Source organism: Chlorocebus sabaeus, chromosome 27, assembly GCF_047675955.1.
Source record: "Chlorocebus sabaeus isolate Y175 chromosome 27, mChlSab1.0.hap1, whole genome shotgun sequence".
NCBI classification, from domain to species: Eukaryota; Metazoa; Chordata; class Mammalia; order Primates; family Cercopithecidae; genus Chlorocebus; species Chlorocebus sabaeus.
The window spans coordinates 9,039,106-9,064,193 of NC_132930.1; the positions used below are offsets into that span (position 1 = coordinate 9,039,106).

Consider the following 25,088-nt stretch of genomic DNA (forward strand, 5'->3'; position numbering starts at 1 on the left):
TGAACGTTTACCATTAAGGGGAAGGGCACAGTTGGGCAAAACACTGAACATGGGCATTTGTGAAATAGTAATGTTTGATGACAATGCACAAATACTGCTACCTAAAAGTGTTATGAATCGTAACAGTATCACCTGATGATTAATGGCTCTATTGGCTTCTTTCTCTGTGTGACCCAAGACACTCTGAAAAGCAAATATTTTGCATGGCCATTTCTTGATAGATTTTTCAAATAAAATAAAATGATCAAATTAGTAGCAGTTGATAGAAAAGCAAAGAGGAGACTGAGCTATAGGTTGGACACTAGTGGCCTCAGAACAAAATTGGACTTGCACATATATTTTGCTGAACTCTGCAATTTTGGATAGCACTGTGTTGGAAAATGTTTGAAATTGTCAACATTTAAAAACCGGAGATTTCACATAAAACGACTGATGAAGCCAAGTAGCTGCCTCTTTCTTTAGACAGAACAGTTTGCCACACTCCACGCTGCTCTCTACTGTCCTCTTCTGGTTCTCATTTACAATGCCTAACTGGTTACCTGGTTCGTAACCCCTCTAGTCATTTGAGTTTATAACCACTACCTTACATAATGCCAAAGAACGGGGGAAGGAGCCTTGATCTGGACTCTAAATGGAGTCCTTAGGTCTTGAAGAAAGTCCATGGAAAGAAAGCTAGTTCAACAACCTTGAGGCAAAATGTTCGTTTTTGAATAAAGATATTCTTCATAGACCTCATATTAGAGTAACAGTCTTTGTTTCAAAATGCATTCTAGTTCAATGGGCTTTCATTTAAATAACAACGAAAATATTAAGTTCACCTGATAGCTACTAAAACTCTCTTATGAGAAGAATCCACTTTTCCATGCAAACAGCAGCAACTACTAACTGTCCACCAAACTTTGCAAAAAGAAGACAATGCATGGTGGCAATTAGAATAGCACATTTTGGCCTGGCGCGTGGCTCACGCCTGTAATCCCAACACTTTGGGAGGCCGAGGCAGGCAGATCACCTGAGGTCAGGAGTTTGAGATCAGCCTGGCCAACATGATGAAACCTCATTTCTCCTAAAAATACAAAAAATGAGCTGGGCGTGGTGGTGGGTGCCTGTAATTCCAGCTACTCAGGAGGCTAAGGCAGGAGAATCGCTTGAACATGGGAGGCAGAGGCTGCAGTGAGCTGAGATCCACCACTGCACTCCAGCCTGGGCAACAAAAGCAAAACTTTGTTAAAAAAAAAAAAAAAAAAAAAAAAAGTATCACGTTAAAGCATTTGAAAATTTCAGGGGATTTGCTTGGTATTGCCACCACCTTCAAATTTGAAACAGAGTGCAAGGCAGAATACATGTGTACTTCAGAGAGCCAATAGTGTCAGCGGGATGCTACTTTTTCACAGCAGATTCCCTGGCTCCACACCTGAGGAAAAGGGCCTTAGTAAACACACCTCACATACATAGTTAAGTGGGGAACATTGGGGCAGTGCTGGGGAAACTGGCAGAATACAGGGACTTCAAAAAGTTTGCCTTGGCTAGGTGCGGTGGCTCATGCCTGTAATCCCAACACTTTGGGAGATGGATGTGGGTGGATTACTTGAGCCCAGGAGTTCAAGACCAACATGGGCAACATGGAGAAACCCTGTCTCTACTGAAAATACAAAAAACTAGCTGGGTGTGGTGGCACATGCCTGTAATCCCAGCTACTTGGGAAGCTGAAGTGGGAGAATCACCTGAGCCTGGGAGGTCGAGGCTGCAGTGAGCTGAGATTGCGCCACTGTACTCCATTCTGGGCAACAGAGTGAGACCCTGTCTCAAAAAAAAAAAAAAAAAAAAAAAAGAAAAAGAAAAAAAGAAGTTTGCCTTGTTTCTGTCTAGCCAGTGCTGCAAGCTGACCATTATTTGGTTGTTTCAGACAAATTCACTGGCATTTGCATGGTCTCTGCTGGTTATTGTGTGTCTCATCTCCAGGAGCTTAAACCCTTCCACAGAAGGCAATTCCTCAGTGACCCCTAAACCAGCCAGTGAGTTTGGTTTGCCTTCAATAGTTGACCTCAACTATGCATCAATAGGTATATGCAAACATGTAGCATTGCCATCATCTGTCTATGTAACCCTGGACCAAATGCTACAAGAGAAAGCTTGAGTCTCTCTTTCCCATGTAAGAAAACTAACTGCCACCCCTCCAAAAATAATTAATGGAATACCGAGTTGATTTGAGTATTTTATTTATAAATGTACATTTACTATAAAAGCTGTTGCATTTTAGACAACTTGTTGTTTTTATTTTTTACTGTTTCTCAGAGGCATTTTAGAATAAATATTTTAAATGAAAGTTAGTATAACCGATATAGAACATTGGCCCACCCAGAGCAGTAACATCTTTTGGACGGACTCACATATGAGGTGGATCATTTCAGTTTGTTAAATCTTACACTGTGTATAGATAACTATAATATGTATTGCATTAATCACACTACATAGAAAGGAAATATCATGGAAGTTCGCTAGTGAAAAACAAAAAGTTACCCATGATTTTTATTAAAGAGTAGGGACTAGCTTTTGGAGTATGAGGAAAAAAACCAGACATACTTCTTCAGGAACAATAAATCACTCACTTGCCTCATCTGTTTTTTAAACAAACACATTTACATTATAGCTCAATGGAGCAGAGCATTTTTTTTTTTCCTGGGATCTCAAAGATTATTTGAAAAGAAATAGATCATGCTCATTACGATGCACTGGAAAAAACAAGATCTAGTCTGCCTAAGCTGCCATGTAACAGACTCCAAATGAAATCTAAATCAAATAGAAATAGAAACAGTTGGCAATTAGAATTTAGTAAATGTTGGAGATGATTCTGTGCTGGTGACTAGTGTTCATTATGGGAAAGCACATTTTGCAGTTGGAGAATGGGGCTTTATTTTTCTTGACTCGATTCTAGCTTCAATACATGTGCAATGAGCCTCACTAAGAAATATGTATAAATGGGTTTGTGAAACTAGAAGAGAATGTGCAATATTCATGTAATCCTTACATAACGGATGGAGTTGCACATGTAAAAAGTATTCTATAAAAATCCGTTATGAATGACCATATTGTACATGTTTGTGCATTACTGGTGGTACTCTAATATCATGCAAAGTGTAAACATCCACATTATCAAAATATTTAATAAAACATGCAGTGAATAATCAAAATATTGGACTTGATCTGTACATTTTCAAAACAATTTTTCTTTTTAATTTTTTCCTTTTTTCTCTTTTTTTATTTTTATTTTTTCCTGTAAAACAGCAAACACCTCCATGAGAAGTCTTGGAAACTTGGAAGTGACTTCATCTTTCTTCAATGTACTGCATCCATAATTTGTCACTATGTGCAACAGCTTTGCATTTTCTAAGGCACAATTTTTAATGAAATGATGTGTAGATTTCAATCTAATAACAGCTCATCCAAATGACAAATATGGTCGAAATCCCTCCAGTGGCTGAGGAAATTTCTGCACCTATATGGAACCCACATGCAAGGAACCCATCTAGCATGTAATAAATAATCGCTAGCCATACTCAATAAGACACGGAAAAATTATTGCTTACATAACAGAAAAACATCTACTTGACCCCCTTTTATGACTACATCAATCTACTAGGAGTGTATCCACAGTCTACATTCACAAAATGTCATCTTGACTTATTTGCCATTGATTTAAGGCAGAATAAATAGTCCCCCTTTCCCCAGTCTTAAAAACAAAAAACAAAAAACCCAGCCTGGAGATCTACATTGTGATGCTTTTTAATAACTTGACTCCTTTCTTGGCCAGCTGAAACTCATCGCACAGGGCAGAAAATAAACCAGCTCTCCACAAGAGTTCCTCTCTAAACTTCTCCACAGGCAAGGTCCGGAGTTCTTGATAGTAAAAAAAGCGATGGAGAGTGGAGGAGAGTCGGTATTCATTGAAGTGGGCAGGGCATAATCTGTGCTGCAGGTTCTTGCTGATCACAGACCGGGGCTGACCACATCATACACTACGTGGATTCTATTAAGATGGACTTAATGCTTTTCTTTGGACACCTGTGCTTCAGGCCCTTAAGGAGAACTTGCCAGCAAGGGTGAGCAGTGCTCACACCTAATGATGAACTTATCTCGGTGCCTCATCTTCCATATGCCTCATGTTAAGTCTCTTATTGAAGACTCCTCATCTAGTGTCTCGAGAGAAGCAGGCAACAGAGGCCTGATGTCTGACATTGACTCTTTGGAAGATTAAACTTCCTCACAGATTTTGATAACGACTTTGGAAATGATGACTGAAATATTTCCCTCTGCTTTCTTCCTACCTTCGGGCAATGTCCCAGAGTGTAAATCTAGCTGATATTGCAAGGTTTTGCTTTATTTGATGAACCAGCCTATATTAATGACATAACTTCCAAGGTACACAAAATCTAATACTAACGGTGCAATAATTTATTCGTATAATTTCTACCTCCAAAGGTAAGTAACACAAATGTTTCAGGATTACAGTATATATTATCAAACTAGTGTCTTTGCATTAAAAACAAATTATAGCTCAGAGATAGAGCTTGCTGTGATGTTTAGTTTCTGAAATGCATTAAATTTATCCTCCAGTCTTAGAAGACTGTGTGTCTCAAATTGGCATGTCTTGCACTTTCTGCAGCTCAATTTGTAAACATAAAGTGTTTAATTCCTAGAAATTCTAAAACAAAACAGGTTTATTGCATCATTTAGCTAATTCCCAAAGAAGAGAATAATACATTTTAAACCATAAGCCTGTTTGACCATGCTAAAACCTTTTTTGAGCTATTCAGGATCATTACAACCCCATATTCTTTTGTGTATACTGTGCAAATGCAAAAAAAAAAAAAAAAAAAAAAAAAACCCAAAACAATAAACAGGAAAAACACAAACGCTGTGCTACAAAAGAACAGATACCACCTTTCAGAAGAGCCTTTCAGAAATTAGGTAAATGCTGAGAAGCCCCTGAACTTGGGATTTCGTTAAGCAGTTGCCAGGGGACACCCTCAATAAAGAAATGGTGAGTGATCCGGAAGCTTGAAAACCATGTCACAATGTTGTAGGCTGCCCAGCACCTGTGATTAAAACAAACAACAACACAAACAAGGGTGGTCAGGCAACACTTCTCGCTTCAGACATTTTAAAACCTCCCTAATGAGCAACTGCCTTTACCACAGTCTCCTCTTGCTGGGGACTGGAAACTTCTCCCATCCTGCTACTTGAAGTGTGGCCCCAGGACAAGTAGTATTGGCATCACCTGGAGTCTGTTTGAAATTCAGGCTCTTGAGCCGCATTCCAGACCCATTTAATGCCGTGCACAGGTGATTCACATGCACCATGAAGTTTGATCAAATGCTCTGGATTGCCCCTAAACCAAAGCATCTCCATCAAGTTTTCTACCTTGTCATCTGGGGCAAATAAGCAAGAAAATAATCTCTTTTTTCTCAGTTTCCTTAGGTTTTGATTTCTCTAAGTACATTGTAATATGAGGAATTTGACATATGATCTAGAAATAAGATTGCTAGATTCAGCAAGTATAAATACACAACACCCAGTACAATATAATTTCAGATAAGCAACACAGAATTTTTCAGTATAAGCATATCCTAACTGATATTTGGGATATACTTATGCTAAATCCAGAGCATGCAATATTTGGGACATACATATACTTAAAAAAATGTATTGTTTATGTGAAATCCAACTTTAACTTGGATAAAAAAAATTCCACTAGGTATCTTATATTTTATCTGGCAATCCTATCTAGAAAGGATCGTTTGGGTTCCGTATTTTCTGCTGAAACCTTCACAGGATTTCTCCTTTTTAGGCACTACAGTTGTGATGAGGCAATTGCAACATCTGAAAAGACCCCAGGGAGTTTGCATTAAATGCTTTCGCGAGAGTGAATGATGGAACAGAACACCATGTACAAAGACACAGTCACCCAACACCCAAGCACAAATGGCACAAGTTAAACATGTGATGGCTGGATGCATGACAGGTCATTTGTTTTGCACTTCCATTCCCATTTACATATGAACTTAAAAACTGTTTACATTGCTTTTAGGAATTGCATTTTAATATGCTGGCATGCTATTTTTCCCTTCAAGAGAAAAATTTCATTTAAATGTGACTAGTTACTTGGAGAAATAGGATTATATATTCAGGTTTTATTATTCCACAAAATGAAATTATTCTGTTTCACTCAGAATGCCTATGATGTAAACCACCCCTCATATCTATCCATCTCCACTCTTCTCAATTTAAATCAAATTTTAAAAAGGAAAGAAAAATGGTTTTTAGCCATTTTTTTCCCATTCTGACTCTTTTATTGCATCTTGGATATATTTGACCAATTCAAGCATATTTATACTTCTCAACTGAATTATAATCCCCTCTACCTATTGATTCCCAAGGTATATTTATTTATTAGGACATCAGCAGAGATGTGCTGGTCATTCTCTCTGTCACGTGTTAACTTAATTGAAATTAGCCTAAAGATACTAATGTTATCTGGAAAAATGAACATGGGAGAACAGTTAGGAAAATTTTGGAAAAAATAATTGGAAAGAAGGTGACCATTGTTACCCAATATTAAAACATATTATGAAGCTACAATAATTAAAAACATTCAGTAATGGAGAATAAATAGGTTAATAAAACATAATAAAATATCCAGAAATAGACCTAAATATATATGGGAACTTAGTTTATGAGAAAGCTGGCATTTCAAATTAGTGAGAAAAAGAGGGATTATTCATTCAGTGATATTCATACAATTGGCTAATTGGAAAAAAAATCAGGCCAGATATCAACCTCATTTTTTACCCCCAAATACAATCCTGATTATGACATATTTACTTGTGAAGAAGAAAAAAAATTTCTAGAAGAAATCTCAGCTAAATTTATTTATACACTTGAAATAATGAGAGTTTTCCTAAGAAACCTATAATCCAAAAAAGAAACATATATTTCTTTTATATGTATTAAATATATATATATTTAATTACATAAAATGAAAATCTTTTGTATGAAAATAAATCAGAGAGTGGGAAAACTACTAACCGCAATATGCGGCAAATATAACAAAGGGCAAATTTCTTTAATTTGCAAAGAACTCATACAAATCAGGTGTCATATAGAAGAATGGGTAAAGGATAGGGAAGCACTTTACAGAAAAGGAAATATAAATAGTAAATAAACATATGAAAAGATGTTCAAACTCCTAATTACGGAAATACAGATCAAAGCAATACAGTGTTTTTCCCCCACCAAGCAGAGTGGAAATTTGTAATGTTTGATGATATCCAGAGCTGATACAGTCTTAGAGGAAAAAAAAGGGGGGTCTCTCATACATTTTGCAGGGAGAGTGCACTTTTCTGAATGATAATTAGGCAAGATGTCTGAAAATTTAAAAAGCACATGCCTTTTAAGCCAGCTGTGCTACTGCTCAGAATCTATCCTATGGAGATGCTTTGAAATATTCATCAAGATACATGCACAAAGATGTTCACTTAAAAATAATATTAAAAAATGGGAAACCACCAAACTGTCCATTCATAGAGAATTAGTTTTAAAGTATAAGTCCACACAATGGGATTGCATGCAGCTATTTAAAAGTCATTAAAAAGAAAAAGGAGATACAGCATGTTATCTGGAAAAATTGCCAAGATGTATCATTAAGTTCAAAATGACAGCAACCAAAACCAAGTACAGAACACCATGACTATATGACCATCACCTTTGTGAAATAAAAACCAACAAAAATCCAGGTAGATACATCATACTTAATGTAGCTCTGTGTGTACATGTGTGCAAGTGTGTGCATACACATGTACAAACATATATTCTGCCCCACCCCAAGAAATGATTGGAAAGTGATTACAATGGAGAGTTGCACTTTTAATTTGGTGTCTTTCTGAACAATTCAATTTTTCTAACCTTATATCATCTATAACTTTTATTTATTCATTGAATGTCTACAGAAGTATCTAGGCAGAGAAAACAATGGGCCTTGTTTTCTCTGGTAAATCCTGGTAAAACACTACATTTAAAATATAAAATAAAGAAAAAATCATTTTTGTGGCCTACCTCCAAATCACTTTCTTATTTTTCAGCTCATTACAGGAACTCCATGGTTTTGAAATTGAAAGCAGTTAATGCCCTTTATATTTGCATACTTAAGAGAAAAATTCCTGGTCTTGAATTAAAAAGCTAATTTCCAAAAGAAATGACAATGAGTCACCCAACCTCTCAATTTAAAAATATCTAGATGAAAAGAGGTCACTGTCACCCAGAGGGGGGTTCACGTTTGTTCTGTTGGCATCCTTCAAGCACTTGAAATTATGAAACAAACTCAGATCTACAGCACTTTTCAAATCTTTCTGAGCAGTCCTTCAACCTAACAGTGCCCTCTTCTGGTTCCATAAATTATATTCAGCTGGTTCACTGAGGTTCACTGAGGTAGAGAAAAAGAACAATCTATAGAAGACGATAGGAAAAATTACATTGAAATCTGGGAGAAAAGAGTTTAGTTTTCCTTGTTAGCATATAAAAGCAAAAGTCCAGTTTAAATAATATATGTATAATTATTACCTATTATACATGTATTATATGTGTTCCTTTGTGTATATATATTTATGATATATGGTATACTATTTATATATTTTAATATATAATATATGGTATAAAAATTAATATCATGCATGATATGAATAGTCCAGTTTGATAGTAGCGGCTCTAAGTTGGAACTGTTTTGATCTCAAGTCTTTATTATAGATCTAAACTACCTGGGTTTGATTAAATTTTTAATTCCCATCATTTTATTAATAGGCATACATTTAACTGAATTTACTAAATCTATAGCTATAAAACAAATTACTTTCCATTTTTATTCTTAAAGTTTTCAGTCTTGCAGAGATTTGAGATCCATGTAAAAAGGCAGTAAAAACATGACTTCACTTTGATAAATAGTCATTCTTGAGTTTCACACTCCCTATCTTCACTCCAATTTTTTAAAAGAGTTTCTGACTGATGAATCTGCACTAAAGGATCTTCTGCTGTCTAGGTGACCCACCAGAAGGACTGTACTCATGATGGAGAATGAGGAAACATTCCGAGGCAAGCCACTGGCCATTTTCAGATTTTCTAAACAGCGGCTAGGCAACAGCACCCCCTGCTGCCCTGCAAACTAACATGAACCTTCCACAGTAGGAGGCCCGGATGCAAGATGGGAAAGCAGGCTTCTCACTTACTAAGGCAGCAAATAATTTGTTAAGCGCATATTGTTACTAAGGTATTGTAGAGATAGGAGGTGGGGAAGAATCCACAGAGAAGTAGAACCACCCATCATTGTTGCCTCTCAAGGAACTTTCCATTCAGTTGGGAACACATACGACATAATGAAACTCCTGAATGTAGGGCGTGCACACATTGATGAGTTGGTGCTCGATCTGATAAACGGTGGAGAGCCACTCTCCATATTTAACCATCCCCAAACGGTGCTAGTTGTCTAAAGACATGCCTGAACAAGTGAGCAGTGTTTGACAGACCTTACATCTCCTTTCTATCGCACCAAAATCTCTGTAGTGAGCTCAGGCAATGTTTTGACCTGCTAGTGTGCTGATGCACTTCAGGATAAAAAGAATCGGTCCACATTGTAGCAGTAAACTTCCAGGAAGAAACGAGTGGTAAATAAATGGTTATTTCACTATCTTTTTTTTTTTTTTTTTAAACCTAGATGTTAAAAAACCTTTCTCTCAGAGTAGAGTGCCAATGGCTGGGGGAAAATATTTGAATTCCTAAATTGGGTCCTAAGGAAGACATATGATTACACTCGGTCATCATGAGGCATTCTCCCCAGTACTTACTTCTGGATCGCATGTAGCAATCATTACAGTTCAGAAGACCATTTCGAATCCTAACATCAGTCCCACTCACTGCATCTCCAAGCTGGCCTTTACAAATTCCACACTATAGGGTAAAAAGAACAGACATCATAAGATGCATAAGGAATTGTTTCTTTATAATGTTTAGTTACTGTTTATGTGAATAGCACAACAATCCCTACTACAATCACCACATTTGTGGAGCATCTATTATGTGTAAGATGCTGCACCAGTGTCAACTTACAGCAAAAGCAAATATACGGTTAGCATTTTACCTTAATTCCTTCCATTTTACAGAGAAGGACACTGGTTCAGAGACGTTCGTTGACTTGTCCCAAGGTTGTGAAGCTGATAAGTGGTAGCAGGTTGACTCTAAAGCCTAGCCTCTTAACCTCTATCATACACCATTTCTCAATCAAAATGGAAGAACCATTTCAAATGCATTAAACCCTAGTGGCTTTAAATAAACACATGGTCCACGAGTTATCAATTGAAACGTGTCCATCAATAATCTTTAAAGCCTTGCCAGCATTGTTGCTAAGTTCTACCAGATCAAAATTTCTAGGAAGTAGCTGTTCCATTTTAAAATTTTATTTATTTATTTTTTAAGACAGTGTCTCGCTCTGTCGGCCAGGCTGGAGTGCAGTGGCATGATCTCGGCTCACCACAACCTCTACCTCCTGGGCTCAAGCAATTCTTCTGCCTCAGCCTCCTATGTAGATGGGATTACAGGTGTGTGCCACCACGCCTGGGTAATTTTTCTGTATTTTTAGTAGAGACGGGGTTTCACCATGTTGGCCAGGCTGGCCTCAAACTTCTGACCTCAGGTGATCTGCCTGCCTCGGCCTCCCAAAGTGCTGGGATTACAGGCGTGAGCCACTGTGCCCAGCCAACTGTTCCATTTTATATTTCCACATTAAAGGCAATGATATTCAGAGCAACAAACCCACTGGGAATTTCCACCAACACAGGCTGAGTACAGAAGGAGGATATACTTGGAGTTTGTACCAGAAGGGTACAAAGGGCAGTGGAAGTTGGTCTGGGTGCCAACCTCTTGCAGGAGGACCAGGATCTAGCCCCTAATTCATGTTCTAAGGTGAGCTGGGACAGAGTGAGGCTTCATCCAAATTATGTTATAAGCTGCCTCTACATTGCAAGAGTGGGGAATACATCCAAGAGGGGATGTACCTTAAAGTGTCAGGCCAGCTCCAGGAAGTGAATGATTAGAGCGAATAAAGGCCTTGAGAGTTAAGAAGGCAAGTTTCTTGACCCTTGAGAATCTGCAAAGAGCCCTTACCACCTTGCTCATTTCTAGCCCTGATAAAGTTTCTGAGAATAGAATGCAGTGTTGAAACATATTTCTTGGCATAACTACAAATCTTAAAAAGCATATTCCTTGAGCCTCAAAACATCCCTAGACAATTTAGGACATACATTATCTAGCTTAATCTTTACAATGAGAATATTTTTGCTTGTCCTTTGTGGAATGGTTCTCTATAGAAATAAAATAAAACTTAGGAAACTGTGGTCTCATTCTAATACTTTTGATAAATGAAATCTAAAATAAGTATCTATGTTGTGTTTTGCCTATGATAAGTCTTGCTTTCAAGTGATTACTGGTATTATTAAATTAATAATTTGGGGACAACTTCACTGACTTTCTCCTAGCTTATCGGCAAAGTGGGAGTTATTTTAAACCCAGGCAACTTTACTTCATAGCCAAGGAAACTACCAACAAGAAATAAGAGAAAATTCAAGAAGGGAAAAGAAAGTATGTCAGCATTATGCAGACCAAGAAATGACTCCTCCTCAGAGACAGAGGGTTTGCCTTCAAAAATTACATATTATTTTGAAATGTGTCCATGAGTGGAAAATAAAGACAGGATATGCTGATACAGTCCAGCTTATAAATTTCATAATAAATCAGGTATAACTGGTTAACTCACCTACTTATTACCAAGAGATCTGGGACTAGAATCTAGGCCTCATTTTCCGTTTATTTACTAATTCATTCACCTAAAAATATTTATTGACACCCACTCTGCTAGGTAGAGAGGAAAGAGTGGTAAGCAAGACAGATATGGTCCCTGCCCTTACGGAGTTTCAGTTTATTAGAGGAGATAATATTTAAATAATTTGATAATCAGTAATAAGGACCAAGAAAGGTTCTATAAGGACCTGTAACAAAGGCAACTTAATCTGGGTGGGCAGGGCGCTTTTTTGAAGGAGTGATATTTAATCTAAGATTACAGACACATTCATTCGGAGACCTACAATTTTCTAACTAGCCACTGAATTGACAGACAATTTTCCACTAGGTCAAAGACTAAAACCGTTTCACATTAAGTCATAAGAGTTTAAGAAACAGCATAGACATTACATTCCAAATAAATCCACATGGCCCTAAAAGATTTGGAAGAGCATCATCCTCCCCAGCGTCCCATTCTCAGCCTCTCGCTGAAGTATATGTTCTTTAGCAACAAAAACCGTTTTGTAAGGACAAATTGCACAAACCTTTCTGCTTCTTCTAATCTGACATCCCAGAGGGATTCGTGATAGGAGACCTTCCTTCTGAAGGATGGAATCCAACCACACGTCTATACAACCCAGACAGGGAAACCTCACAGACAAAGCCCTCCAGAATTTCTGAGAGGCATTTCTCAGCACAGAACGATGCCAAAAGACATCACAAAATTGTGTCTGGAGAGAAAAGCAGTAAGTACGTACCCTGAAACACTGGATGTGAAAATAGAGATTGAGGGTCTCGATGATCATCGCAGCTCCTTTACCCAAAGGAAGCCCACAGGAAGAGCACAGCTTCTTTCCACTTATAGACCTAGGTTTAAAAATATACGTCACAATAAAACTTCAGTTTAGAATACCTGGTCAAACACACAGACATATAAACTCATGCAAAAATGAAAACATGGATTTTTAAGATGCCTATATCATGAATAAAATGAGAATGACAGAACTGATGATGAATTGGAGATTCAACATTAGATATAAATGGCAAACAACTGCCAGACTAAATATACTAGGTCTCCACTGTGGTACTGAATCTGGTGCGTGTGTTTAAATTATTAGGCTATTTGTTTCAAGAAGTTTGTGCTGTAGTCTATTCAAATGCCTCAGAATGATTCAATATATTTGTCATACTTTTTTATAAGTCCTAAAAGATAACTGAGTTTCACTTTGCTGAGGTTTCAATGTTGCTTTTAAATTTCCCGTAAGTGATTCACTGGTCCACTACAGCATTTCTTTTTATTTACTAAGAAAACAACATTTTCGTTTGAAAATAATCACCTGTGATACAGCAGACTAGGCAGAGGGCCCAGAGAGGTGAGATTTAATGTCTGCTCTGTCACCAACCTTTTAATAGGAAAGGATTGGACCAGATGATCTCTACGACTTCTTTCAGTGCAAACACTCTGTGAATGAAGGCACTTGCCTTCTCTCTAAACTGTAAGCCTCTTGAGGGCAGGACTGAATCTACCTCCTCTCTGTACTCCTGCAGCATCCAGTACAGCTGTCCCCTGAAAGGCAGCTTTTGTACAACTAAGATCGTATTGCAATGATGTCAGATGTCTGAGACACTCTTGGAATTACACAAGGAATTAAAAAATATGCAATATCATTTGAAAACCAGCAGGATACAGAGGGACAGAAGAAACAGAAAGGAAGACAGCAGAAAAGAGGAAGAGTTCCCCTAACCAAATGCAATTTATTAGTATTTCCCTCTTATCCAATAGTTAAATGAAATTTCTACATCAAAGAAAATCTCTGAGCACTCAGTAATTTGTCTCTCCAGGGAACGGGAATTCAGGCAGCTTTTTAAAATATCATGGGGCCCCGTTAATGTCCAGAAGTCATCATTAGAGAGCTGGAGTAGGTTAGAAGGATGAAGTTTCGTTTGTCAGCCTCCGCCTGGTTCTCTGTAAGAGCCACGAGCGGATCCTGCCTAGAAGGGCTGAGGCCTCTTGGAGGGAAAGGCGCCAGCTTTGGAGCCCAGCAATTGTCTGGTGGATTTTATTATTAAATTGGAGGTTCCACACAATGTAATTAAAGCCCTATGGCCATAGCAGCACCAATGTCACAGGCCTGACTTTTTCTATTGCAGCTGATAAATCTGCAGGCAGATGAACAATGTTCTCTTTCCTCTTGCCTCTGTGTGTGTGTAGGAAGAGATGTGGATGGACGCATCCCTCAAAATCATTTGGCAAGCAGTAATTCAGTTGAAATGATGCTTGGCAAGCTCTAGTCACAACAAAGCAGACTCAGAAAGGCCTGCTGACCTCTTGTACCTGTTTGGTGACTGACCGGGAGGGGTGGGAGAACAGGGAGAGAAAGGCCCAGCCTGGAAGTGCTCTCGGGGACTTTTCCTGTAACGTGGTAAAGGAGTCAGAAATTATGACAAGTAAAGAGAAGCCAAACTCCATTTTAAAAAGACATTTTAGATTAGAAAAATAAAATAAAATGAAACTTTCTTGACAACCAAATCAAAGACCACAGCGTTTCCTGGCAGTATTTTTTTTTTTAAATGAACAAAAATACTAATAATGTCTAGCAAGAATTGTACATGCATTAACTACATAAAATCAAAACCAGGTTGGCATGCTGGCATTGCTGAACAGAAAAGACAGAATATTTTTATAATCTTTATTTTTAGTTAATTTCTTCGTTAGCTAAAACTGCCAGGTTGTTTTTTAAGTTGCTTGCCAAACTGCTTTGGCATTGCTACTTAGATATAAAAATGATGGATTCTGTGGAAGGGGAAAGATGAGGCGGGATCCAGGGGAGATCTTCAAGGCAGATGAAGGGCAGACCTTAAAGAAGCTCTTTTCAGTGACTTCCCTTATCAACAAATTCATTATGGGTATGTGTGATGAAGGGTCATGTTCAAAACATGTAACAACTGGTATATCGTAGGCATCAACAAGTCAGAATGGCTCCCAGCTAGAAGCTACCGGAACGGTTGTACGTGAGCCCTGCCTGTGATTAAGCCATCAGTTCTGGGCTCTTGCTTTTAAAAGTGAATATCATTTGTAAAGAAAGGAGTAGAACACAGAAAAGAACAAGGGAAAGAAAAATACCAACACGGAAGCGAACAGCGTGTGAGTCCACCTGTCTTCCGCTTTCAGCAGAACTCCCGGACCCTGCTTCCCACCCAAACCTCCCTTGCCAGTGAAAGCTTGTCTTCTTCAAATATCACATTTTCATGTAACACCCTAAAGTATAAGTGCCAATGCTTAAAAAAAGATTAAACATCACTGCAATAATCAATAACAATAGTGATTACTTCCAGGTAATTTTAACTTCTATTGATTCGAGTGTCACATAGACAAATAGAAATGAAACTGGATAGACATAAAAGAAACAGAGGAAATGGTTCAAATATTGCATTGGGGAAAAGGAAAATGTAACAAGAAAATATAAGGCAATAAATAAATATTTTTCTCTTACAAAACAAGTTATCATCATCATCATCATCATCATCTTCATCACCTGCACTTACTATTAGCCAGGCACAAAACCCTGTGAGGTAGGGACTATCGTCATTCCCATTTTGTAAATGAGGCAGAGGAAGATTAAGTAATTTGCTCAAGGTCCAATGTTGGTAAGTGGCCGAGCCAAAATCTGAATGGAGGTGGTCTGGCTCTAGGTAGAATGACTGGTTACAGTACTATGAATGTTAACATTTTAAACATTGTGATTATAAGGCATCTCTGGCTCAAATGTGATCTTACTGTGAAACTGAGGGTTCATTTTGAATTCCTCTACTACTTAATCAGTTAAATAATCTGGACAAGTTATTTAACTTCCCTGAGCCTCAATTTCGTTGTCTGTAAAATGGCAGGAACAATCTCATAAAGTTATTGGAAGGGTTCAGTGAGTTAATACATAAAAAGGAGATAAATATATGTAAACTCTTCAACAGAGTGCCTATTATAATGAAATGGTTCAAACATGATAGAAACTATTATTGTCAAAAATACTTTCTTACAAAATTAAAATACGGCCCAGGTAGTTACCTTAAGGGAGAGCATAATAATGAGAGAGTAACATTTTTTTCTTGAACGAAACTTTGTCCACAGACTTTGAGGCGATTTAACTCAAATCAATTACAAACACAACAGGCCTGCACCTGCTTTCCAATGTTTAAATTTGTGGGCTAAAAACATAACTTTGCCTATTACAACTCGATAAATTCAGAGAACATATTCACTTGCCAGAAAGACTGCCCCAAACTTCCAGTTATGTTGACTATCTAGTCAATAAGATTTAATGGAGAGAAAGCACAAAAATGTGGCTGTCATCTTGCCATCTCACATTTTTCATTCTTCCCCCTTCTAAATTAATGAATTTTTCAAAAAGGGAATCCCACAACCATCGTGTCTGGTTACTCACTTCCGCCTTTCACTGGGAGACTCGATCTGATGGTTAATGCTTTTATCCAGTGGGAGGGTTTTTGGCTTCACGTCTTCTGAACTGTGCATTGGATTTGATACCTGCTGATTCTGGGATGGATCTGAGGCCAATTAAAGAACATAAATGTAGTGCACAGTAAAATCACCTTACTACCCAGGAAGTCACCTTTCTTTTAAGTGCTAATGCCTGTTGAGGTTTCATAGCGATTTCATGCAGGTCATGGGCACATGGTGGTTAGAGAGGCCACTTAAATCACTGCATCACGATTTAGTTCTGGAAGCAAAGGAGGTTAGGAACCATGCCCTTTCCCCTCGCTGATTTCTGATGTCATAAAACAGTACTTTAAAACACTGACTTCTTATGCATGAAAGAAAGCAAATCTGGGTGGACACAATTATAACCTGGAACATCATTTCTAAAACACAGTGAACACCCATTGCTTTCTCTGACTCATGGATCACATCAACTGTGATGTGGTTTAAATCCACAGGGCACCTGAATGGTATTCAGCTTGCAGGGATATCTCTGTTTGGGAACATGTGCAAATCTATGCTTATATATTATAATCAACCCAGGTAAATATCTGTGTAGACAACAGGCTAAAGAGTGTAAGGCAAAATTCATTAATTCCACCATTATTGCTTTGGCAATAAATACATTTACCAGGGTCACTCTTTCATCCTCTTAGCTCACTCCTCCTCTTTATATCATTCAGCATTTCAAGTTTCAGTTATCTAGGAATGATACTGAAGACGCTCGGCATGTAGAATTTGGTCATTTTGGTGAGGAATACATTTAAATTTTGTTGTGGTGAGCCAGGAGTGTGGGAGACACAGGTGGGAATGAGGGTGAAGTGGCAATGGGAGCTGACGGGACCTTCCCAACATTCCAGCACCCGCATCTCACCCAGCTTTGGGGATTCCACTCCTCCATAAGCATTTTATGGGGAGATTATGTCCAATGGTGGAATTAGGAATTTGAGGAAGTCTCAGAATGCACTACTTATGAAGGTCAAAGGTTTTCTGTAAAGTTACATTTTTATTTAAAGTGCAAACACCGTCTCAGGTCTCACTGAGTCCCCAGCACACAGTGGTGGGAGTTTATTCGCTATATATTAGGCATAAGCTAGAAGTCCAGGGCCCTTAGAAAGAAGCCTGCAGCCATCATAGCTTTCTGGACAATGTGAGGGTCTAACAACAATTTAAACATTGAATGAAACTGGTCTTCTCCATTCTTACCCTGAGCAAGCTGTGGATTCATCCCACAGCGTGGGGCCCCAGCCTCGGTATCCAGTTGATGGTCTTCATGAACTCCTTTTGATACAGGGTTTCCAGAATGAGCCAAGGCCCCTTGAGTTAGGCTGTTAAAATAAAGAGGTATACTTCAGAGCAGACAGAAAAGTAACTGAATGAAACTTCTTGGTCCTATAACTTAAAGGATGGAAGTACCAATTACAATATAAAAAAAGAGATGGGACTGTTTATTTATTCTTTTTATTTTAAAATAGATTTAAAATGATAAAGTACTACAAATTTCTATTATCCATCCATTTAACAAGCTCAACAAACTATCATTTCTGATGCCTTCTCTGTCCACGAAGGTCTTCATTCTAATAATTTCAAGGAATGCCAGTGCTAACCTGATGTTCACAAGAGAGGACTTACTGTAAAAATCATTTAGCCACATGAAACCTTTGAAGACCATGGTCACTCACTGGCCTTTCAGTGGCTTCTGTGTGCAAAGAACGAACAGATGGAAGAGATAAAAGGAAAGTTTTTCTGGTGAAAACAGGGACAGCCTGGAGAACTAGCTAAAATTCATGTAAAACGCCTGTCTGGAGAAATTGCAAAAATGCAAAAAATTGCAAAAATGAAGGTCAAAGGTTTTCTGTAAAGTTACATTTTTTGTACATTTTGTAAATAGCTTATCAGCATCATTCAGATCTTCCTGACTAGTGGTTTTCATTGCATAAAACTGAAAAGTCCCTTTCAAGAGTGTAAACTGGAAAGTCATCCAAGGGCCCTATAGTTTCTGGACATAGGCCTGAGCACCTGCAGCTTACAATTTAACCAGTCTTCTAGCTAATGAGCATAGGAGGATTCTCAGGGCAAAATTCCATCCGGAGAGCTCTGCTCCCAGCCAAACTTTCAAGTTGGCCAGTCTTTGAAAATGACACTTAGCCTTTCATGCCTCAGATCCCTCTGGGATGCTGGTGTGTGTGTACATGCATGCACTCTTGCCAATACCTATCTGGTATCTCGGAGCCCAGAGGAAAACATCTTTCTCATGAACAACATGTTGGTTGCAGAGCACTGCCAGCTTCTTGGGCTTTCTGTAGGTCCCTTCTAGCTAAGGGATGGGGTGGGGTGGCATCAATAAACCCATTACAACCCACAGCCACAAACAGAGTCTGCTCCAGTCTGAGCTAGTTTTGAGTGCTCCAGGGGTCTCTAGCTGTCCTTTTCTGATCTCCCATGGAACACAGTAGAGCATGGATGGGGTGACTACCCATAATCAATTGACGAGTTGGTTATCCTTTATATTATCACCAGAATAAACAGGGTTTCTTACAGCTCAGGGGATAATAATGGCCAAGTTCAGGTCCACAGTGAAACCACAGTGGTGGGACCCCAGGTTCTCATTTCAATTTCTATCACTCCAGACACATTCATCATTTCAAGTGAGTAATACTTAGGTTTGGGGCTTTGAATCAGCTTTTGAAGACTGACACTGTCCCCTTTGTTTAAAAAAGAGTTTGCCTTTTTAAAAGTAAGACTATTTAGGCCAGGCACAGTGGCTCACACCTGTAATCCCAGTACTTTGGGAGGCAGAGGCAGGTGGATCACCTGAGGTCAGGAGTTCGAGACCAGCCTGACCAACATGGCGAAACCCCACGTCTACTAAAAATATAAAAATTAGCTGGCTGTGGCGGCACGTGCCTATGGTCCCAGCTACTTGGGAGGCTGAGGCAGGAGACTCACTTGAACCTGGGAGGTGGCAATTGCAGTGAGCCAAGATTGCACCATGGCACTCCAGCCTGAGACAGAGTGAGACTCCATCTCAAGAAAAAAAGAAAGAAAAAAGAGAAGGCTATTTATATTCAAGAGCATAAAGACACTGATTTTAGACCTATTACAAAATATGTCCAAGCAATATGTAATGTATTACTGGAACATTCATTTCAAAGCTGAATATAATTTGCATCAGCAAAGAGTACCCTTCCTGGGCATGCACGAGTAGAGTCCAGCTTTGTAAATTTTCATGGACGGCCTGGGATAGGTTCATACCTGCCCTTCTCCTCCAGTCGATCACTTTCCCTAGTCTTCAGCAATAAGTCATTGTCATCTCCCTGGAATGATTTCTTCCATCTTCTGTCTTGTTTTTCATCTTGACAGTTTCCCAGATCTATCTTATTCTAAGGAGAAAAACAATGAAAATCTTAAGTATACATTTTAAATACACTGTATAACCCTTATCTCTGGCCAGGGATATCTGAAGTATTTTTCAATCACGTTGCCTATAATTTAAAAAACAGTTGTCCAAATTAACTGAATAGCCACTGATTTCCAACTACTTGGAATAAATGTATAATCTGAATCTCTTTTGAAAGTTATTACAAAAGGGAATTGATTAGAAAACCCCTCTTTCAAAATAAAACAGTCATAGGACTGCTCATTTCAGGACAAATGGTTTTCTGGTATCCACAGGTTATTTTCCTTTATGTGGACTATGGACTATCCAGGTCTTGATATAACTTCTGCCCTATCCTTCCATCTTCTATGACCTTATTTGGGGAATGTGGAGGCAGACCAGACTTTATAGGCTCTCTCTGGCCTTCAAAGACAACATGTAAATTTCTTGTGAATTTTTGTTTGTTTTTAGTGCTGTCCTACATAAGTTCATTTTATTTATTTATTTAGGTTTTTTAATTTGTTTTTTGTTTTGAAGTTTCGGGGTACATGTGCAGGATGTGCAGGTTTGTTACATAGATAAACAGGTGCCATGGTGGTTTGCTGCACTCATCACCTAGGTGTTAAGCCCAGCATCCATTAGCTAGTTTTTTAAAATTATTATTATTTCTTTTAGAGATAGGGTCTTGTTCTCTCACCCAGGCTGGAGTACAGTGGTGCAATGACAAGATCATGTTCACTGTAGCCTTTACCTCCCGGGCTTAAGGGATCCTTCTGCCTCAGCCTCCCAGGCAGCTGGGACTACAAGTCTTGTGGAATGTGGGGGGTTAGAAACGATTTTCATGGACACTGGTGGAGAACATATTATTGACATCTCTGCTGCTGCCAAACAATGGAAAGGAATGTATAGTATGGCAGAGGGGAATAAATGTCTATTGAATGAATGAATGATCTGGCAACTGGGCTGTGAGAAGAATATTCCAGAACATGACTTCACTAATTGAGATCTTGCCAGCCAGGTGTGGAGAGACTCTGGCTTCCAGCCTACTGGGATAGATCTGGCTAGGGTAATGACTTTACTGCTCCACAGGAAATGACTCGAGTTTGGCAGCAGCAGTGATGGAACAATGGGGCACAATGGCCACATAGTTGCTGACGTGATTCTAGGGGAATAGCTAGTCTTGGATTTAAACTATTGAGTCTGTTGGGTAACCTTGGTCTTGGGGTTTTGTACTTCTATTTAGGTTTCTTTATTTCACAAATTGCTTTTAATCTGTGGTCTCACCATTGTCCCATTGCCTTCAGTCATGGAGGAAGAGGTAGACAGCTGGTCAGCGGAACTTGAAGAAACAGTAAATGGAACCACAGTGTCTTCAATTATCTTACGCTCCTAAGGGGAAGGACAGAAATCGATGAAAGGGGGGAAAATAAAAATCGTATTTGTCAAAAGAAAAATGTCATTAAGGCACTTTAGAAAAAAATCAGAATATGTTCAAACAAGCAGGGCATTTTAAAAAGTCTTATTTTCCAAAAGCATGCAAATCATATAACACTCTCCATGGGTAATAATTTAGAAATTAACATTTAATCTTGAAAAACAAAGACTCTGCAAATTAATTGGTTAGAGTGATACAAGAAGCCTAATTAGAAATGCTATTTTCTGATATATGGATCTGATTATGACATAGGGATCTGATTATGCACAAAAAGTATTGTTGAATATAAAATTCACAATATTAATCATGAACAAACTTTAGATAATATACATAAAATGCAGTCCCCTTTAAGTTATCTATGTGTTCTGGCTTATTCATTTAAAAAACAAAATGAACCTAAACCAAATTCTCTTCTCCTCCAAATCTCTTTAGTGCTCTATAGTAAATGCATTCATTCAGCCTTAATATCAAAATTATCCTCATAGAATTAATTCACTATTACCAAACAACAAACAAACAAATGAATGGAACTGATTATTTCATGTCACCTCTCCAAGATCAATCAAGAATCTGACTCACTGATTAGAGAACAGATGTAATTGTATCGTCTCTCTTGACTGACTCAACATGCCCTTACCATGAACTGTATTTGAGGGGAATTTTGGTCTTTTAGAACCTAAATGACATGACTGTTTTAAAGAGGTTGATGGGATTCTGCTGTCAGTAAAGAGTCAGACACAGCCACATGCATCTGCATGCCACAGACACAGAGAGTGTTGCTAGATTGAGGAATTGGGACGACAAAGTCAAATTCCTTCTTGGGAATTTCCTACCTCCTCATAGTATCTGCGTTCTTCCTCTTCCACCTCCTTTTGGGCCTTTTCCCACTCTTCTTTCAGCTTGTCCTGCTCCTTCTGGTATCTCTCCTGTTATGGAATTTCCATAGATTGTTCTGAACTGATTGCATACGTCATCAGGAATTTTCCCCCCTAAACCACCATGCACAATACGTTGCAAGATTATCTTCTTCTTGTAAGGATTCTGAATCTAATTGATTCATGCAATAAAAAGGGAATACAGTTTTGTGGCACTCAAACATTTTGGGAACATAAAAATCCAATGGACAGCAGTATTTTCTACTGCTCATGTTTTGCTTACAGAAAGAGAAAAGACAGAAAGGTGGAAAACCTCTAAAATCTTCCTTCACTTGGGTATTGTCCCAGGTGGGCTAAATCAATAGTTTGGTTTTATTGGGCCCTTTAGAGATGAGTTTTGCCATTCTACTAATAGAAATGCATTGCTGCGAGGAGAGTGTGATAAAAGATGAAAAACTTTGAAGGTTTATAAGACAGACAATACAGAAAGGTCCACTGTGGACAAGATGATAATTAGCTGAGTAGGTGAATCACTCTTTGCTTGTGACTATTCTACCAAAATAGAATCTTCCTAGCTTTAAGTAACTCCTGAATTAAGAGTAGTTTTTAACCAGTCCATTAGAGTACTTCTTCAGAACTGCCATTTTTGTTTTCGGAAATAATGCAGCACAAGTCACCGTTTCTGGGGAGGGGAAAGAACATACTATGAATAAAAATGGTGTTCAAAATGTGACTGGAGTCCCTGATGGCTGATTAGAAGAAATGAATAAATGGGGATTAAAATTAATGCATAAAATGAGAAGTGACACTCCTGATGCCTTGGGAATGGCATCCTGACATGACAGACAAAGGAACCATTGATGCGTGGTGCACACACTCAAATATTTTAGGCTGACTGTTGTCAATCCTCTCTTCAGGGCTGAAACAAGTCTGCTTCTGTCTTCATGGGGAAGCCACTGAGATTTCCTGCAGGCATCACCTGTTTTGTCGGTATCTTAGGAGCAGAAGGACTTTCTTGGCATTCTCTGGAGCATGGTATTCTTATTAACTCTAACAAAATCACTGTTGATCAACCCATGGCATGCTCTTTATCTCCAGGTAAAAATGTGTTATGAAAACCAAATATTGTAAAGTTTTAGAGAGGGACCTCAGGGGCTTTTTAGAATAGAGGAAAGAGACCTTAAAACTACATAAAAGCTGAAAACCAGTAAAGCTTCTTAGACTTCTTGGTTCTAGGAGCTTACATCATGTGTTCCCCTCACCAAGAGGATGAACTGATTATGCAGAGAGGCAGAGAGTGAAAGATGCAGTATTACACACACACACACACACACACACACACACACACACACACACACAGAGTCTCTCTCTCTCTCTCTCACGCCCTCCCCTACAAACACCTTGGCCCACAACCCATGATGCCATACCAGGCAACAAGTTAGAAACACAGGAGCAACAGAAAGGCCTGGTGCCTGCGTCTGTTACCAGGGGTCACCCCTTGGCATGTAATAGAGCATCACAGTGGGGAGCACATTTGCCTGACTTCACCGTGTGGAAATCTGACTCTTGGCTGTTCATCATTTACATAGGGAATGAGGACCTAACTCTCCCAGAGACAAGCAGATGGTCGGGGTGCACTGAGGTCTCACAATGGACCTCAAATCCCAGCAGCCCCAAGACTTTGATGAATCAGGTTCCTACTAACAGTTTGGTATTGAAGTCTTAACCTTCTGCAAGTTCCAAAATGCCAAATTTAGGCAGAACCAAAACCACACTACCATCTACTACTGCTATATAAATCACCATCCACCATCTCACCCCTGGGAATTCAGCCAAAAGGATTAGAACAAAAAAAAAAGAAAAAGAAAGAAAAGAAAAAAAAAGTAAAATAAACTTGCATTAAGCATTGCTTTCTACAAGCAGCAGAAAGTCACCAAAATTAATGAGATTTAACATATTTTCCTTTATTTATTTATTTTTTATTTTTTGTAACATCAGTACTAGTGGGAATGTAGTGGAAGGAGCATGAGTTTTAAAGTCATCCAGACTTGGATTTGAATCTGGTCTTGACACCTGTTAGCTGTGTAACCTTGGGCAATTAATTAATTTCGGTGAGCTTTACTTTCTTCAGTTGCAAACAAGGGCTAATAAGACATACTTTGAAGTGTTGTTTGAGGATAAATGAAGTAAAAATGTCAAGCACTAACCACAGTTCCTGGCACATCTCAGGTAACCAACATGGGTTAGTTCTTTAGGTTGCTAGATTGCCTTTTGAAGCCGTGTTAATCCATAAAACTGGCACGAAGTAGGAGTATGATGAACTTACTACCAGAATTTTTCTAGAATTGATAATCAGCAGCTTTTACTGAAAGGTAGAGCAAACATTTCTTTTTCTTTTTGTGTGTGTTTTTGAGATGGATTTTCGCTCTTGTCATCCAGGCTGGAGTGCAATGGCGCGATCTCGACTGACCGCAACCTCTGCCTCATGGGTTCAAGCGATTCTCCCGTTTCAGGCTCCCTAGCTGGGATTACAGGCATATGCCACCATGCCCGGCTAATTTTGTATTTTTAGTAGAGATTGGCTCCATGTTGGTCAGGCTGGTTCTTTTTTTTGAGACAGTCTCACTCTGTTGTCTAGGCTGGAATGCAGTGGCACGATCTCAGCTCACTGCAACCTCTGCCTTCTGGGTTCAAGCAATTCTCATGTCTCAGTCTCCCGAGTAGCAGGAATTACAGGTGTGCATCACCACGCCTGGCTAATTTTTGTATTTTTATAGAGATGGGGTTTTGCCATGTTGCCAGGCTGGTCTCAAACTCCTGACCTCAGGTGATGCACTCATGTCGGCCTCCCAAAGTGCTGGGATTACAGTCGTGAGCCACCACACCTGGCTCTCAAAGGTAGAGCAAACGTTTCTATTTAAGAAACCAGACTGAGGCTAAATTTTATTTCACGTGTATGCTAGCAGAGAGCTTTTAGATAATTAATTCCCCCTGCTACTTGGACCAGAAATTGATTGGCAACTAAGGAGGTGA

The 25,088-nt window shown here is 38.8% G+C and overlaps 1 protein-coding gene across 16 annotated transcripts in view; it reads right to left on the reverse strand.

The window, feature by feature from the left end:
* Positions 1-2,199: 2,199 nt before the first annotated feature.
* Positions 2,200-25,088, reverse strand: part of LIMCH1 (LIM and calponin homology domains 1) — a 342,754-nt gene continuing 319,865 nt past the window's right edge. For 8 of the 16 annotated variants that reach the window (XM_038008594.2, XM_008017538.3, XM_038008595.2 and 5 more), the window contains 9 exons: positions 22,014-22,106; positions 21,030-21,134; positions 19,622-19,749; positions 17,573-17,694; positions 16,314-16,434; positions 14,210-14,287; positions 12,633-12,741; positions 9,888-9,990; positions 2,200-5,093 (listed from right to left, as the gene is read on the reverse strand). In XM_038008594.2, coding sequence (XP_037864522.2) covers positions 5,068-5,093; positions 9,888-9,990; positions 12,633-12,741; positions 14,210-14,287; positions 16,314-16,434; positions 17,573-17,694; positions 19,622-19,749; positions 21,030-21,134; positions 22,014-22,106 — 885 coding nt within the window. In that variant the 3' untranslated portion in view covers positions 2,200-5,067. The remainder of the gene's footprint in view (positions 5,094-9,887; positions 9,991-12,632; positions 12,742-14,209; positions 14,288-16,313; positions 16,435-17,572; positions 17,695-19,621; positions 19,750-21,029; positions 21,135-22,013; positions 22,107-25,088) is intronic. The other 8 variants (XM_008017546.3, XM_008017545.3, XM_038008596.2 and 5 more) reach the window with 1 other exon arrangement.